This window comes from Rhipicephalus sanguineus, chromosome 7 (genome assembly GCF_013339695.2).
Source record: "Rhipicephalus sanguineus isolate Rsan-2018 chromosome 7, BIME_Rsan_1.4, whole genome shotgun sequence".
In the NCBI taxonomy this organism is placed as follows: domain Eukaryota; kingdom Metazoa; phylum Arthropoda; class Arachnida; order Ixodida; family Ixodidae; genus Rhipicephalus; species Rhipicephalus sanguineus.
The window spans coordinates 49583831-49601524 of record NC_051182.1 but is presented as its reverse complement, the minus strand read 5'-3'; the positions used below and the strand labels follow the sequence as shown (position 1 = coordinate 49601524).

Here is a 17694-nt window from a genome sequence, read left to right as displayed (position 1 = left end):
CACGCACGCACGAACACACACACACACACACACACACACCACACACACACACACACACACACACACACACACACACACATGACATACATATAGTAAAGGTAAGGGTTTCCAGCCTCTTCAACAGAACAGCAATTTTAAGACAACAGTGTTTTGTGTGTTCAAAGTACGAGCGAGTAATGAGAGCTGGTGAACTGTTGGGGCAACTATATACAGTGCCCTGCACTTCTGTTCTCTGCGCGTTAGTACGCGTTGAGTTCTCTCTTGCACACTCGCACACACAACCCTGACACTTTCAGACACTGCAGTCAAAGTTATTGCGAATGTACAGAATGCATCACAAGCGTGTCAACAGCCCGGTGACTTGAGGGAACATCTACGCGCGAGACATTTTTTTCGAAGTATAGATGAACCCTGTACGTGTGTGTAAGAAAATGCGCGCGCAAATGTGTGTGGGCCCTTTGTTATGAGTAACTAGCGATGCACCCACTACGTGTTTGTGAGGGAACATCCGCGCGGCGTGGTCATGCTATCTCTCGGAAACGGCGGGAAAACCGCGGCGCGCCATCGCAACGCCTCCAAGAGATGGTGCGACCACACCGCGCGCCCGTTCCTCTCGCTGGCGGCGGCAACAAAAGTAGAACGAGATTGCGTAATCGGGCCGTGTTTGTAACGCCTTCCCAATCGCTAGCCTGCCTTCACTACTCGGTGAAGAGCAAAAGCGTGCCGCAAGGAAAGCCAAAGTGCGGAAGTCCTCCGTCGCATTTCTTTATTTGCATCTGGCTCAAGTTTTCGCCAATGGGCAACGCTTCTTTTTTGCTCAGAGCAAAGACGCCGCCGCCGACACCGTAATTTCTGCGAAACAAACTTTTTAACGCTATCGCATTAATAAACACCCAGTACAGCTATTAAAATAAACAAATAAACTCATGCATGTTCCAAAGGGGCGGCGAAAAACAAGGGACAAAGGAAAGACTACACACCACAGAGCGCCCTGTGGTGTGTAGTCTTTCCTTTGTCCCTTGTTTTTGCGCCGCCCCTTTGGAACATGCATAACCAATTCCAACTTGCCCAGGCATCAATTCTTCTAAAGAAAACTCAAACAAGGTAAGTTAAAGTCCGTGCTGCAACTGCTAACACCAAGGTCTTCATATTACAGCTTCCGGTCTCATGATTCATTTCCGGTGTCTAATTTCGGGCACTTAATGCCCTGTCGGGTTTTACTTTTGTCTCCAGTTCCCATCCGGTTTCTCCAAACACTAAGTACACATAAAAAAGCAACACATGCCAATGAATAAACATGGAAACATAGCACGAAGAAACTTCAATGATTGAAATGATTGAACTGAACTAATATTTTTTATTTTCTTTCCAGGAATGACGGACATGATGATGATGAGTAAGAGAAATTGTGACTTTCATTATGATGCCATCGTTTCTGCTATGTCTCACAAACTGATTGATGTAGAGCAGCTTACTCTTGAAGCTATTCGCGCTGTCCAGCACCTTTGCTCAGGAGAATCAACATGGCGGAGGTAGTGATGATTGCATCCATCAGTGGAGATGCTTGGGCTTGCTGACACAACTGTGATTATACGAGGTTGTGAATGAGCGTGACTGTTTCGAGAAGCCGCTCGCTTATCAGCCGAGTGTCACAGAGCGTATTGATATACCTTTCTAAACAAGTGCGAAAAAATCTCATCGATCATGACGCTGCCATTGATGGCAGACGCATTGTATTATATTGATGAAACAGCGCACAAAAAGCAGGATAAACCATAGCGGCTCCTCACTAGTGGTGCCAAGCGTGAAGAAAGAGAGCAACTGGGTGGCTTTCCTCGTTTCTCTTTATTGCTTCTTCCTTTCTTCTCTTTCTTTCTCAATCTCTCCGTTTCTTGTATCTCTTTTTCTTTCTTTCTATCTATTTCTATCTCTATCTATTTCTTTCTCTTTCTCGCTTTTTCTATCTTCATTTCTTCTTCTTCCTTTATTTATCTCTCTCTCTCTCTTTCTTTCTCTGCGTCTTTCTCTCTCTTCATGTGTTTCTCTTTATTTCTCTCTTGGTTTCTCTTTCTGTTTTGCTCTCTGTTTCTTCTCTCGTGTTCGTTTCTGTTTCATTGTATCTGGATGGCGGCTTTGTTTATTGGCATTACTGGCAATTCAGACAAAACCGCCCTCTGTGACAACATCGAAAGAGCACAGAAAATGCATCTTCCCCATTCACTTCCAGAAATACGCAAAAAGTGTGAATAACCTGTTTCGGCACAATTCCAATTGACCCAGTGGAACTTATTTGAAGAATTCGGAGATTGCATTAAAGTATTTACGGACGCATCTGTACGCAGCGACGGCCTAGGTGCTTCTGCAGCTATGTTTCGTCCTTCGACAGACATAAGATGGGTGCTTAAAATACCTCACCCATCATCATCCGTGACTGTGGAACTAGCAGCGATTGATGTCACCCTTAAAGGGGTGGTGCCATCAAATTTCGAGGCTATAACAAGCCTGTTGTGGGTTTCCTCTGTATGCAAGGACATTCCACACGAAGGGTCGGACACAGCAAACGTTTAGAACATATTTTAATTCCCTGCCAAAGTGTACCTAAATGCCCATTCTCCCGATCGAAACCCATCGCTAGCGCGCCAACACTGACGTAGATCTGTAGGATGGGCAACGAAAGTTGTAGTGACGTCACACCAAATCTGCTGTATTAACGCGAGTGACCTCCGGACCTCCGCCACTTCCGCAACGCACGTACCGGCTGTAGTGAACTAGAATATATTCTAGTTCACTACAGTACCGGCAAAGCATCGGTTGCTACACCACTCGCCGAGTTTCGATAACTTCCTGGCTAAGTGCGTCACAGCCTTGTGTGGTCACGTGACCACGCCTCCTACACTTCTACGTCACTGCCCAACCTCGGCGCCCAGAAACCGAAACCGAAAGATGTCCACATCAAAAGCGATATCAAATTATTTAGCAAGAATACATGAACCTTGGTGCGTGCATCATGCTTCCTGGAGCTATAGGAAACGCTTACAGCAAAGAACGCGCAAGCCACAAATTTGGTGGCACCACCCCTTTAAGTACGTGCAAGAAGGATTACCTACATCGAAGGTCGTCATCCTTACAGACTCTCGTGGTGCCCTTAGCAGTCTCACTGGAAAAGAGGCCGACAGCCCTACTCTATGCAGTACGATAGAATACGCCGACAAAATTCTCTCATGCGGAGTGTCCCTAGCTGCCCAGTGGACACCTTCGCCCGTGGGTATTGCTGGAAATGAAGAGGCTGATAGCCTCGCTTCATCTTGTAATTATGATGACTTTGACTGCCTGTAAATTTCGTTGATGATGGACAACGCTCGTCTGCTAATATGCCGCCACGTCCTAAAGGAGTACCCAGACCAGCGAGTCAAGAACGCATCGTTCCCTCCCGTGTTTGTGGTCGTGGCTTGCCTCATCGTTCCAGAGCGCTGTTATATAAACTAAGAGTCGGCTCAGTATTGTTGCGAGACCGCTTATACCGTCAAGGGCGTGTGAAAAGTCCGTTGTGTGCAGCTTGTGGCTATTCTGAAACACTTCAGCATCCTATATTACATTGTCCCGCGTTCGTTACGCAGCGTGCTTTGCTGATTAGAGAGAGCAGCTTTATGAAAATGCCTGCAGAGACGATTAGGCTCCCTCCACGCAGTGAGGACGAGTTTTCATCGTGACGCGGCCACTACGTCAGTCTCGTGCGTTGTGCTCCTCGAGGCCTTGCTCCCTAGCTACCTCCGCGAGTACCAGAGGGACGCCGACGAACATAAATTCCTCGCATTTAGGTGCGCGACTATTGACGATTATTTCTTTCCGGGATTTTGTGCAATTCGGCGCGACCAGGCCCATCGAACTCTGCTGACCTTTATGGAACAAACGGATCTGGCTACCCGCCTATAAGCGTTTCTATTTTTCGTGTGTGTTTTTGCGTATTTGTGTCCAAGTATTTGTGTCAATTTTACGTATTTATGTCAATTTTTTCCTTTACTTTCCTACCTTCTTTCCTCTTTTTCTCCCCCTATCTTCCTTTCCTCTGTCTCTTCCCTCCTCCCAAAAGAGTAGGCAGGCGTTGTGCCCCTCTAGGTGGCAGTTGCCAGCTTGCTGTCTTCCTCTTTTCCCTGTGTCCTTGTGTGTCTTTGTATGCAAATAAATATATAAATAAATAAATACACAAATAATAAATAAATAAATAAATAAATAAACTCTCGCTTTGTATGTCTTTCTATGTTTCTTTCTATCCCTTTTTATCGCTATGTACTTCTTCATCTCTCATTCCTTGTTTCTTTTATTCTCTCTAATAGGTGGATAGCAAAATGACGTCTTCCGGTTCGATGCCTAGCTCTTCGCTGTTTCAAGACGTGTGCCGTTCAGTGTAATCGGGGAGAAAACGCGTACTTTCGGCGACACGGTTGTTACCAGTTATCTTGCCTCCTCCCCGATTACACTGAACCGCACACAACTTGAAGCAGCGAAGAGCTGAGCCTTGACGGTTCCTAGAACCGGAAGTGCTGTAGCAGACGACGCGCCGTTTTGCTATCCACCTATTCTTTCTCTTTCTGCCTTGCTATCTGCTTTCTCTGTCATTTTCTTGTCTTTTTCTTTGTATCTCTTTCTCTCATTTTCTTCGTCTTTCTATGTTTCTACTCCTTTCTCTCTCTCTCGGCATCTTTAGCGCTCTTTCTTTGTTTCTCTTTAGTGCTATCTTGCTCTCTGCTTTTTTTTGTCATTTTCGTGTCTGTTTCTTTGTACCTCTTTCTCTCGCTTTCTATGTCTTTCTTTGTCTTTCTATCTTTCTTTCTATCCCTTTTCTCGCTCTGTCTGCTTCTCTATTACTCTTTCTTTCTTTCTCTTTCGGTCCTGCTCTCTGCATTTTTTGTGTCCGTTTCTTTGTATCTCTTTCTCTGCATTTCTGTTTTCTCCAGCTCTCGATCTATTTATGTCTTCATTCTCTTTCTTTCTTTCTTTCTTTCTCTCTTTCTTTCTTTCTTTCTTTCTATCGCTTTCTCTTTCTTTCCCTCTCTCTCTTTCACATTTCACGTGCTCCACTTCTCCGAGCCGAGTTTCGTTTAATGGTCGCACCTGCTGTACTCGCTAGTTGGGCTTGCCCAATTCGTTTGGCGCATACCAAGCTGTGGAGTTTCACACGATGGAGCACAAGTTACCGATAGCTTAAACTGCTTCGCTGTTAACAACGCACACATAAAGCACACATGTTTGCTTGTACAAGAAAACAATAAAACAAATTTTGAAATTGAATTGAAACATTGACGCAAACACAAACGCTGCTTCCGTCAGAGCTTGCGTTTGCTTTATTTTTATGTGTGCATGATTGTGTCTTTTGTGCACTGCTTCATCAATATCACGGCTCCCCAACTAGCCCATCAGTGCATATTACGCATTTTATAACAACGAATCGACCGCTGGGAGTGGTACCGCTAAAATGTGAACGAATGTAATGCTGACGGTCACAGTGCCATCTAAAGTTAAAAGTGTAAAAATCACGCGCGTTCGTGATACGAAGCATTCCCGAATGTGTCAGTTTACTTGAGCAATTCTTGTAAAGAAAGCCCTCATTATGCGCACGAACAGGGGGGAATTCATCACGAAAATTTCGTAGTGAGCGTTTCGTAGCTGACATTTCACGAATTCGCCGATTAGCTCCCAATAGTTGTCTTCCTTGCCCCTTGAAAAACGGTGCGAGCATATTTAGTAGCGTCGTGGCTCTTCAAGAGCTGTGCTGCGCATGCGCGAGGATCATTGATGTCACACAGCTGGCGCATAGGAGCCGGCACCTCCCGCGCACTCCGCCGCTGCCGCGTGCTACTCGCTGCCGCCGGTCTGCGCTTTCCAGAGGAGTGACGTCGTAGCCGAGGTAGACGTACTGGCGCCGGCGCGCGCACAGCTGTTCGCCTTCGCTGTGCAGTCGCCGTCTGACACTGCGCTGGAGCCGCTTGATAGCGCATCTTACTGGTGTTTGCCAGTGTGGTTTAGCCATGGATTAGGAGAGGGCAAATGCTGCTCAACGGCGCAGAAGAGCGGATAAGCTTAACTCATGAGGTCCCGAAGTAGTTGCCTGGCAAAATAAATATATGTGTGCCACATAATATGTATACCATGTGTGTGTCATTGGAGCAGCAGTAAGCATGATAATCAAGCTAAACCTAGACAATCAGGAAAGCTAAGAACAGTCAGCTGAACCTTTGCTAACGCTACGTCATCCTGGCATAGCCGAGCTGAGTCACCGCAACATTCTTTACAAATGCTTTGCAATATTTATTGCATCATGTGCTCACGTTGGCAATTCTCGAAAGCTTTCTATTGAATCCAAAGTGCGGTGTATCCCCCTGACGTCACTATTTTCAACATACATTTTTCAACTTGGAATCAGCGAGAGCATAAGTAAAAGCGAACAGTTTTTAGGTTCTGCGTTTCACCTTTTTAGAATAAAGGCAATCGATATTTTTGAATGAATGAATGAATGAATGAATGAATGAATGAATGTATGAACGAACGAACGGTTTATTCCAGCAAAAGATACAGGAAATGGATCTCGAACAAAAAGCTACGATGGTGGCTTGAGACAAAGTCAAAATTTGATATGTGAAAAGACAGAAATTTGCCAACGAGCTCACAAAGATGCAAAGCAGACGCGTCCTTGAAAACCGTGACGTCACTGTGAAGTGAGGTGGTAATTTTTAAGGCGACATCAGTATCCATGTTTTTTTTTCTCGCTTTTCTTCAGGCTTGCAAACCTCCCTGTTAAGATGATGGTGTTTTTTTTCGTGGCGTTGTACTAGGGTAGCTTACTAACACAGCTAAACATACTGATATCTTCTGTTTCGCGTTTATAAGAATGTTTGTAAGCATTGAATCGTCTAGAAATGCCGTTTTTCTCGTTCTAGGTTCAATGATGGGCGGAGGAATGGGAATGGGAATGGGAGGGATGGCAATGGGAGGGATGGGAATGGGAGGAATGGGAATGGGAGGCATGGGAATGGGAGGCATGGGAGGATATGGCGGCACGGGAGGACTAGGAGGTAAGTGAAACTACCTATTTCCTGTTTATTATCAATAATGATCTTCTGTATAACAACTAAAATGATCAGTGTCACATTATCTTGAAAACACTTTTTAGTGCGCTAGAAACACGGACAAAAGAAGACAGGTCGTGCGCAGACTCACAACTGAATCTTATCAGGCCAAAGATGACGCATATACAGCGAACAAAAAATTAAATAACCTCAGCTCATTAGTAATCTAAAGTCATATGAACGCTGCCGTCAGTCTTGCGTCTAGTTATTGCACCATTGTCACAGCAAGAGTCTAAAGACATCCGCGTAGTCCGAATATACTGGAGCCGGGCGCTGTGTAGTTGGAAATCACTTTTACGCTGAAGCCGGCAACCATACTCTTATACTGGCAAGCTGTCTGCAAACACTTCTCATTCAACACACTCCCAGTACCAGCCCTTAAAACATTTCTTTGAATCCCCAGCGCGGTAAATCCCGCTGAAGTCAATATTGCAAAAGTTTAGTTTTATTTGGGGCATTAAGGTTAGGTTAAAATGAAACGCGTCGGGGCACAAGCCTTCGGCATTTGTGATTAAAATGCAGTGACTATTAACCTACACGTTAGCAACACCGGGGAACACAAAAAAGGTCTTTAAAATTCAACGGCATCACATTGAAGCGATTCGGAACTTTCAATGGGGGCTTCACTATGCGACTCTTTTTTTCGATTTTTTTTTCACGCTTTTCTATAATTTAGTCACAACAAGAGTCACTCTCTTTTTGGGGCTGTAGGGAACCATGCTACCACAGATATGAACGCTGATATCCTCTGTGCCACATTTACGCTAGGATACTTTTGTAAACGCTCTATCGTGTGCAAACGTCGCTTTGTACTCTTCTAGGGGAAGGGCTGGACGGTGGCTCGGGAGGAGGAGGCCTAAGTAAGTGAATATGCCAATTAATTTCAAATGTTTACTTCCAACTACTGCGTAGCACCTACAGTGATGTAAATCAAGTTACTCTAGGCCCTATACGTGTGGTATTTTCGCTCCCTGAATATGAATCTGTAACGTTCCTTCAAGACAGAGCAGTTGTATGTGACTTAAGCTGGGTCTGAGCTTTTCAATGATCAGGCTTCTTTTGGATCATTGGAACCGCAACCTAGCATAAGGTATCCGGCAGAAAACACAATCATGTCACTGAAAAAAAAGGGAGGGCAATAAATTTTGCCTCATTACACAAATGACACTACGATCATTTCGCACCAACTCACGATCACGCTAAAAGCATGCGCTGTAGTTGATATGGTGAAATTTTGAACAAAAAACCCTATCAGACGTGTTACGTTGGATGCCGTTCATCTTTCGACCTGTTTCTAATGAGCAACCCCAACGCAGCAGCACAACAGCTTAATGACGTTAGAGTAAGAAAAAAAATTCGGCAGATCCCACGTACCGTGGGAACCGATGTTATGCGAAACATGCGCGGGAAAGTGAATGTGGTGTAATTTTATACGTTGAGCAAAACGCGACGGAGTGGCGCTAGATAAATGTACAAATGGTACACACACATTTGTTGAAGGGTCGCACATGTAATATGTAACCAGTTGTAAACAGTTAGGCAACGATGCCAACAGCAACATGGGTGTTACCAACACCAGACACGCGGAGCTGATATGTAGTCCTTATATTCTTCAATGTTGGACACCACGGATTCGAACAGGACAAAGAAGGAACACAGATGCAGAGGACAGGTGCTACGCGCAACTAAGCTTTCTTCAGAAAAAATTATCTAGATATATACACAGCACAGTGGCACGCGCAGCCACCCTGCACGTACGTTTCACTCAGTTACAGTTGTCACAGTTGCGTTTCAGATGTTGTGCTTATACTTGTCCCTCATGACGGACAACGCAAGCACGTTTCATGAACTCATGTGCATGTGTGGAAGGGGTTCTTCACAGTTCCTGAACAAGGCCATCATCACCGTGATCAGTGAGCACCAGCAGCTGGACAGGACTTTTCATCGAATCCGTTCGTGATCGGGGCTGCGAGGGGTATAAGTGTAGGCAAATAATCGCAATGTTGTTGGCGCTGTGCCGAACGTGTCCTTAAACTCCCGTGTAGCACGTCACTTACCCCTTCACTTTCTGTGTTTCAACTTACGATGCTTGATGCATCAAGGTAAGTCTCAATGTATGTCTCACGCTTGATGCATCAAGATAATGTATAGACCAACATTGCTGCCTTAATGTCGGTCTATGTTTACACCCACGTGTCGGATAGCTAGGCAAGCATTGTTTCCCAAATCAATTTCTAGTGACTAAATGACTTACACTATAGTAAACCGGTGTACAGGTGTACACCGCTGAAAACTACCCACTTGGAAAACATACACAAAAGTGCCTGTCAAAGCTTAGTCATTTGAGGTACAACTGATACGAAGGACAAGAACACGAACGCCTGCATTACTGTGTTTGTTATGGCTCCTGTGATGCTTTGAAGCAGAAAACTAAATAACCATCATTGTTTGCTGAGTGCACTAATTGTACAGTGCCATCAGGATAAGATGCTTTTTTCAACGAGCGCATGGGGCCATCACATGTTCTTGCTTTTTTTTGTAGGTGAAACATTGAACAAAGCAAGAGAGAAGCGGAATAAGGAAAAGGGTGAGCACTATCTGCAGTGCTTCCGGAAAATTAGTGTTACGTGCTGGCCGAATCTTGTAAGTGTCACTTATCTCATAAACGCTGACAGCTGCCGTATGCGGCCGTCTACACCATCGTTATTTATTTTCGCTTGGCTAGCACTACCCCACTGGCCTCATTCCTATGGACCGAACTTACTATAGATTTTATGCCACTGCATTTTCTTGCAGAATGATGTTGCCTCCAATTCCTTATTACGCAATTTACCATTTTTGCCTCTCTTATTGGCCCTAATGGGCCACCGTGGGACGTGAATAAAGCTTTCGCAAAACATTGCAGTAGGTATTAGAGCTGAATGAACACAGAACAACAACAACAAAAACAATAATAATAATAATAATAATCAATCAATCAATCAATCAATCATTTATTTAACGTGCCCAGGAACAACCGTGAGGTCTTTGTGCAGGCGCACGCAAAAAAAAAACAATAAAAATCAACAATGCAATACAGACAGTCTTCATAAATAAAAAGAGCAAAAACACGTAGACAAAGAGAAATGAACACAAAAGCGGAGGAGTAAAATAAGACAATATGAGAAATATTGAAGGAAAATAAAAAATTAGATTGCATATATACAAGTATGTGGAAAGAGTGAGAAGGGAAGACTTTGTACATTGTGCCACACTATGTCAAGACAGTGCAAAGCTAGGATATGACTGTGGACTGTGAAAAACGTCAAGATGAAGAAAATTAACATTATAGAGACTTTGTATTCTGTGAACGGTATAGTCTGGAAGAAGCAGGCGGGTACATGAAACGGTCTATTCTCTCTGGTTAACTTACGCGGAATTCAAAAATTAACACAATTGAGAAGTGCCCGGCAGGGTATGATATATTGAACTAGCCTCTAAAGAAGTAAGTCGTCAGAATGATTTCGTCAGCAGTGAAGTGGTGGCAATGATAATATTCAAGCAGTATTTGAATGAGATCCGGAGTCATTTCTAGCAAAGCGATGGTTATATATGCTGAGGATTTTTTTCTGGACTCGTTCAATGGCGTTACCTCTGGATTGAGCAATTCGAATTCATATCACGGACGCATGCTCAAGTTGTGGAAGACATATTGCGGTGTACAATTTGTGGAGGGCTATGGGAGAACTGAATTCTCGAGATATTCTGCAAACACATCCGAGAGAACGAAGGTCCCGCATAGTAGCACGCTTAACGCGAGCAGCATAGTTTAACGCGCTATCAACAACAATACCAAAATCACTGATGTCATAAACCTTGCATAATGACACAGAATTGACATAGTATTGAAATGTCACGCTAGATGTTTTGCAAGTGATACACGTGAATTTTGTCTTTGAGGTATTCAGGGAAAGGTTATTGCTGTTGCACCATTCGGAAAAAGAACACAAATCTGACTGCAGCAAGCGACAGTCGTTAACCGAATGAATTTCCATAAATATCTTGATGTCATCTGCATACAAAAGGAAAGAACTACGAATGGCAAAAGAAACATCAACAAAGTAAATTAAAAATAGCAGTGGGCCTAATACCGAACCTTGAGGGACCCCACTAGTCACTTTATACAAAGAAGACATTTGGCCTTTTACGGCAACATAACAAGATCTGCTGAGCAGATTGATGTGCAGGAGATTCACAACCGACAAGTGAACATCAAAGTACGCAAATTTAACCATATTCAGTGTGTGGCTGACTACGTCAACAGCCTTGCTCAGGTCACAGTAGATTACGTCCACCTGTCCTCTCTGAGAAATAGGTTTGGAGATCTGCGTCATGAAATTAGCAAGATTTGTGGTGGTTGAACGGCCAGCGAGAAAACCACGTTGATTTGGCATGATTGAGTTTTTCACACCAAAAGACAATATGTTGTGAAGAGCCAGCTCGAAGATCTTTGATGTGGCACATAGTAGAGATATCGGGCGATAATTAGAAACATATATTTTAGAGCCCGACCTAAATACTGGGAAAACACGAGTAGTTTTTGACATGCCAGGAAATGTGGAAGTGTCCAGGCAGTTATTAAATATTGTTGTCAGTACTGGGACAAATGTACTAGCATAAGCTTTTAGTATGGCGGAGGGGATGCCATCTGGACCACATGAAAAGTATGTTTTAAGCGCTTAATGCATTTGCAGAGAAGATTTTCATCCAGCGACAAAGCACTGGGTGAGCTAACTGCCTTGGGCTGTTGTCTGATATCAGTGCTAGAGTATGAGGTCTTATAAACGAATGAAAACTGCGTGGCAAAACAGTAAGGGACTTCATGCACTTCTACCCCATTTGAGTCCAGTAGTCTGAAGGACTCTGCTCTTTTGTTAGACCGTTTACGTACATACTTCCAAAACTCAGCTGGCCTGTCAGAGGCGCTTTTTTCTAAGAATTCAATATACGAACTATGATCCCGTTTATATAGGCGTTTACAGAGAGTTCGAAAGAAGCTGAACTCTTCCTTCCACTCGCTGGGTGGAGAACATTTAAATTACCCGTGTGTGCGATCTTTATGCTTCAGTGCACTGATAAATACAGATGAGAACCAGTGGGGACATTTACGTTGTTTAGGTGTATATTGCGGAATAAACTTACGCATGCTGCTCAGTACAAGCTCCGGGAACCGATCAACCTGGTCATCAACATTTGGTTTGTCAGTAACCTGTGACCACTCAACGGTGGACAAGTAATTGTACAGGCCCGTGTAACCACCTGGCTTGAAAGCAAATCTTGGAGACTTGTTCACATAACTGTTGTAGCTAGTTGTTTCGGCTGCTGCAGGTACTACTACTACTACTAATAATAATAATAATATCAATAATAATAATAATAATAATAATAATAATAATAATAATAATAATAATAATAATAATAATAATAATAATACAAATAATTAAATGCAGTTTATCTGCAACAGGATCAGGATAGACCATGCTGCGGGAGACTGAGGAAAGAAGATGATCTTGACAGTGACCTCGCCAGCCTACAATCTCGTAACAAAATGCACAAATAAGCACAGAAGAAAAACCATTTTTTTCATGCAACCACTCTTGCTTGCCAAGCGAGAAATATTTATGTTTAGCAGACTCTATCCGAACAATTTCTTTGGTGAAGCATGGCTGTCGCACATTTATTTACATGTGTCATCAAGAATTCATATTCAAAATGTGAACGCAAATTGAGTAGTAAATGGAGCCTTTGACGAGTGGAGCGCGTGATGTGTTTTATGGCTTGTATGCTTGTGCAGTTTGAAGTATTTCTAACTGCAGCTTCCTTTCAGATCTTGGCGGAGGTGATATGGATGGACTGGGTGATCTAGGTGGTCCAGGCGCGACGGGCGGCGACACAAAATCAGGCGAAGAAACAAAGGAAGGAGAAGGTGAGCACTTGCACCACCCCTTGCTTAACCACGAACATTATCGTAGTCAAGTAGTTCACACGTAATTAATTATTACATCAGAATTTGAGTAAAGTGTCATAAAACTGCGGCGCGCCTGTCATTCGTCTCTGCAACAGAGTTGTGCTTGGTGGCTGGTCTTCTAACCCTAAATACCTTTTCGCTGCAAATGTAAATTCTCCGCATATTATAAATTGAAAGTTCGTCGTACCCTTTAAGTGTTACGTTTGGAAGAGCAGGTGAGTCGTAATCGTTGCTAAACTTTGCCACTGGGTTCAAGTTGTCGACTGAAAACTAGAGACACGAGCCTGTGCCTACATAGGAAGGCCACTTACTTGAAATACGCGACACGCTCTTGACGTCACGTAAAGAAACAATTGCAATTGGATGGGTCATTTATGCAAATACTGGGAGGGACAGTGACGGCTGTGGGTGGAGCTTACATTTGTTCTTAGGTTGTAAACCGCTATAGTGTCACGGGGTCGTGACTTCGACGAAGACAAAAGCTGGCGTGGTCAAGATGAAACTCTTTATTTGGCCGAAGTTGTGGCCGAGAAACTGAAAGCCAAACTACAGCAATACACTGATAGCGGCGAACAGAGCGTCGAACGTCGATCCACTGACAAGCGGTCAAGCGCGTCGGCTTTTATACAGGCGCTATCGAACTTTCCAGCGATATCACTGGTGCCAGCGTATCTCTCGCCAAAGCTGGAACATTCACGTGCGGCGCGCAATCTTAACAAAACGATCTACAACAATAGCGAAGCTTCTCGAACACTGCTTCGCGGACACCGTCGAGCGTTGATAACCGTCCTTGCTGGTCAAATCCGAATGCATCAAAATAAACCAAAAAAGTGGGCGTGGGAATAGCAATATTCTATTTCTTCACTCTGTCTCCGTGCCATCGCACTGTAGCACGTACTGGCAATGTCGCAATAGCTAGTTCAAACGACTACGATTTTAGGAACTGCGACGCACAATGCTGTGTTCAAAATTGTAGGACACTGCAAGAAATATCGCGAGAAAACGGGGCAAAAAGACCAGCTGGACTGGCGCTGACTACCACTACAGACGCTCAGGTATAGCCCGAATTCACAACCTTAAACAGTTGTGGGTTCGGGCACAACCAACAGAAAGGGTGTTTTTTTTTCTGCTTTAATTCATTTCAGTGTATGTCATAATTACACTGCGGGTAACAGCAACAAATAATATGCGTTATGCTTTACTAAGCCTCATTATCTATTGCATGCATTTATTTGCGTCTAACAAAAAAACGAGTACTTCGAAGCAATCCAGTTTTGTTTATATAAGCTTGGTCATGGTGACGAAAAAGCAGCCATTTAGAACTTGTATACGAGTTCCCACGCAAGAAAAGGGCGACGGATTGCTATATTAGTTAGATAACAGTTGATAGCGTAAGATTCGTCCTACGAGGAGTTTGCTGCTTGAAATAAAGAATGCGTGGTGTCCAGTGCACCGTTGCCGCATATAATTTGATTAAGCAATCGATAGAAACTTGGTAACACAAGCTTAATTCATAGCGCACCGATAAAATGAATACTTCGAGAGTGCTGAATAGCTGCACGTGATATACAAGTGATGCTTATTGAGCAGGCCGGTTGTAATGTGCTAAGGCCATAGCTGTGCATAGTACGAACTTGCCAGTCTGAAATGGTGATTATTTTTAGGTCATTCAGTAAGGTTTTATTCGCATAATTTCAGGCAAAGAAAAAGTCGCCGAAGGACAAGAAAGACGAAAAATAAGGAAAATGAAGGAAAGGAGGATAAAGAAGGGAAGGACAAGAACGACCATAAAAAAGAGGACAAACTCCAGGATAAAGAAGAGAAGGACAAGAAGAAGGGCAAAGAGGAGGAGAAAAAGAAAGAAAAAGATAAAGGTTCCGACAACAAAACACGTATGAATCATTCTTGATCTATACAAAGTTAAGGGAAAGGTGGAGGCTTGTAGTGATGAGATGTTGTTGAAGGAACGTCGTCTTTCCCCCTTATAAAAAAAGTTCGCGGAAGTGACAGTGCTTATTCAACAACTTCTTTTTCTTCGTCCATGGAGGCTAATATTTAGCTGTACGCTGTAAAACTCGATGTCTTAATAGGAGGCCAAGGGAAAATTAGTAGTCTTTAAACTTGACGTGTCTTCTTTCTCCACTTGCACGGTGGCATAACAGTGCATGAAATTGCATGAACTGTTGAAATCCGTGAAGGATTTCTCTTCATATGAACAATTATGGGTTGAGTATTAGTTTACTTCTGATTATGATAGAAGACTGATTTCGAAAAAAAAAAAAACTAATGAAAATACAACTGTCGCAGTGTACCATCGTCATGCGCAAAAATCCTGACGTTGCATCGCTTTTATATTTCGCGGATATTGCCAATGCTTCCAAAAAAGAAAATGCTTGAAAAGGAAGAGCTATCCTCTATGATAACGCTATCCTTCTTTTTGTTCGGAGAGATCATCATAATCAGACTCTCTTATGTCCACTGCAAGACGAATGCCTCTCGCAATAATTTCCAACCCACCCTTCCCTGATCGAGCTGATGCTATTTTATGCGTCCGAATTTCGTCGCTTCACCTAACCCTCCGCATAACACTATGAAAAAAAAAGTTCACTGTGATTTGAATTAGAAAAGTGGCTGAAGATGTAAAGGTACTGCGCGAGACAATCACCGTAAGGCGTGGAAAAAAGAGGACACAATACGCATCTTACCACTCCCTACTGCTAAAGTGTCAGCCGATCAAGTCGGGCTGTGCGATAATCGGAATCTAAAAAGTGTAAAAGATTTAGTTGGCCTAATAATAATAATTGTTGGAGTTTTACGCCCGAAACCACGATATCATTATTGCGGATGCCGTAGTGAAGGGCTCCGGTAGTTTCCACCACTCGAGGTTCACCCAAGTCTAAGTACACAGGCCTCGAGCATTTCGCCTTCGCCGAAATGCGGCCGTCATGACCGGGATTAAATCCCGCGATTTTTTATTCAGCTTTCGATCACCATAACCACTAGACCACTGTGGCGGGTGTAGTTGGCCTAGTGATACAACATGGGGTTATCCGCAGTACTACTATTAGCGTTCTCGGAACAATATTTAATATGTCACGTCGAGCACGAAACGTGCGTCATACGAAATAGTGCTGATAACTACGATTTAAACACTTGATTTGAAAACTATGGGAATCAGTGGAAGAATTGCTGTTACAGTTATATTAATGCCTCGGATATTTGCCTTGAGACTGGACTTTATAACAACAGCAGTGATAACAATGATGACGACAACAACATGAAAAAGTACTACATACAAAAACTACTGCTGCGCAATAAATGACAGGGCATTGTCAGAAATTAATTGTGGCATTGAGGGCACATGTGTTGGCGAGTGCCGTAAATATCCGTATGACATATGTTGCGAACGAACTATACCGTTCAATTATTCGGTGATAATGTTACAATCACTTACGTTAACATTGCTTATGTGTTTTCTTGGGTGAAGATGACAAGGAGAAGAAAGAAAATGACAGAAGCCGCCGAACAGCTCAAAGAGCTTAGTCAAGTGCAAAAACAGGTGTGTGTTTTATATCATCTTCCTACTTTACCTGAATTTACCACTACATGAAGAACTTGGCGAAAAATAATTTCGATGACCATTGGTAGTTGAGGCAGTACACATCTCCTTTCATTGTGTGCAATATGAGCTAGCAGAGACAACATGGTCTTCTGCTTTACTTCCTCTGTTTCGTTCCGGTAGAATATTTTTGCTATTTATGCTTCAAAACTTGCGGCTCCAGCTCGAAGTGCAATACCTCATACATAAATGAGAACGTTGAATCATTTGATGTGAAAAAAAGGAAGAATCTAAAACCGAAGGGAAAGAAAACACTCAGTTTGCGCTGCACTATATTACACTATACGTATATCAATTTTATTGCAAATAGAATTGGTTGTATATTTAACCTGTAATGTCTTTTTCTTGCAAGAGATTTTCAGGTTTTTATACACCGCGGGGTGATTTTGACCGCCTCCTTCCATATAGTACGAAGACAAGATCAATGGAAACTGTTATTGTTACAAACACTACAGTGTTTAGAATGGACACAACAGCAAAAAATGAGGCGAACTGACGATCACTGTGCATACATTGTGCAGACGAACACATCAAAGGACTTCTTTTAAGACGTTCACATCAATGGCCAACGTATCTTTAAATGTATTCAATAAAACCTCTGATTTTCGTCTTCAGCTATGATAACTTGTCAAGCTGTTATCATGTGATTCGTGAATTGCAGAGGCAAACCAAACTGATGCGTCTAAATATTAATATGCAGATAATAAAGTAAAGTTTAACAGTTTCGAAAATAGATAACAGCGGTTTGCAATAGGTAGCGAATCACTGAATGGTAAACGAATACGTTTACTCAGAGAGGATGTGACCGCAATCCGGCACATGAGGCTCAAGTAATAAAGGGACACTAAAGAGCAAAATTATTTTTTTCATATTAGAAAAGTATTCTTTCACGATACAAAAAAACACCACGCTTGCTGCGAGAAGACGCTTAGTAAGGCAGAAAA

At 43.0% G+C, this 17694-nt stretch overlaps 1 protein-coding gene and 1 long non-coding RNA gene across 2 annotated transcripts in view; both read left to right on the top strand.

The window, feature by feature from the left end:
* The window catches only part of LOC119398679 (uncharacterized), a 36063-nt gene extending 21897 nt beyond the window's left edge, over positions 1-14166 (top strand). Inside the window, exons 6-11 of the mRNA XM_049417387.1 lie at positions 1373-1396; positions 6936-7070; positions 7946-7984; positions 9667-9711; positions 12991-13089; positions 14108-14166. Coding sequence (XP_049273344.1) covers positions 1373-1396; positions 6936-7070; positions 7946-7984; positions 9667-9711; positions 12991-13089; positions 14108-14166 — 401 coding nt within the window. The remainder of the gene's footprint in view (positions 1-1372; positions 1397-6935; positions 7071-7945; positions 7985-9666; positions 9712-12990; positions 13090-14107) is intronic.
* A 704-nt stretch (positions 14167-14870) lies between these two features.
* Positions 14871-17368, top strand: LOC125759193 (uncharacterized). Its single transcript, XR_007416721.1, has 3 exons — positions 14871-15023; positions 16619-16690; positions 17103-17368. It is a non-coding gene; the product is annotated as an uncharacterized LOC125759193 (long non-coding RNA).
* Positions 17369-17694: the final 326 nt, after the last annotated feature.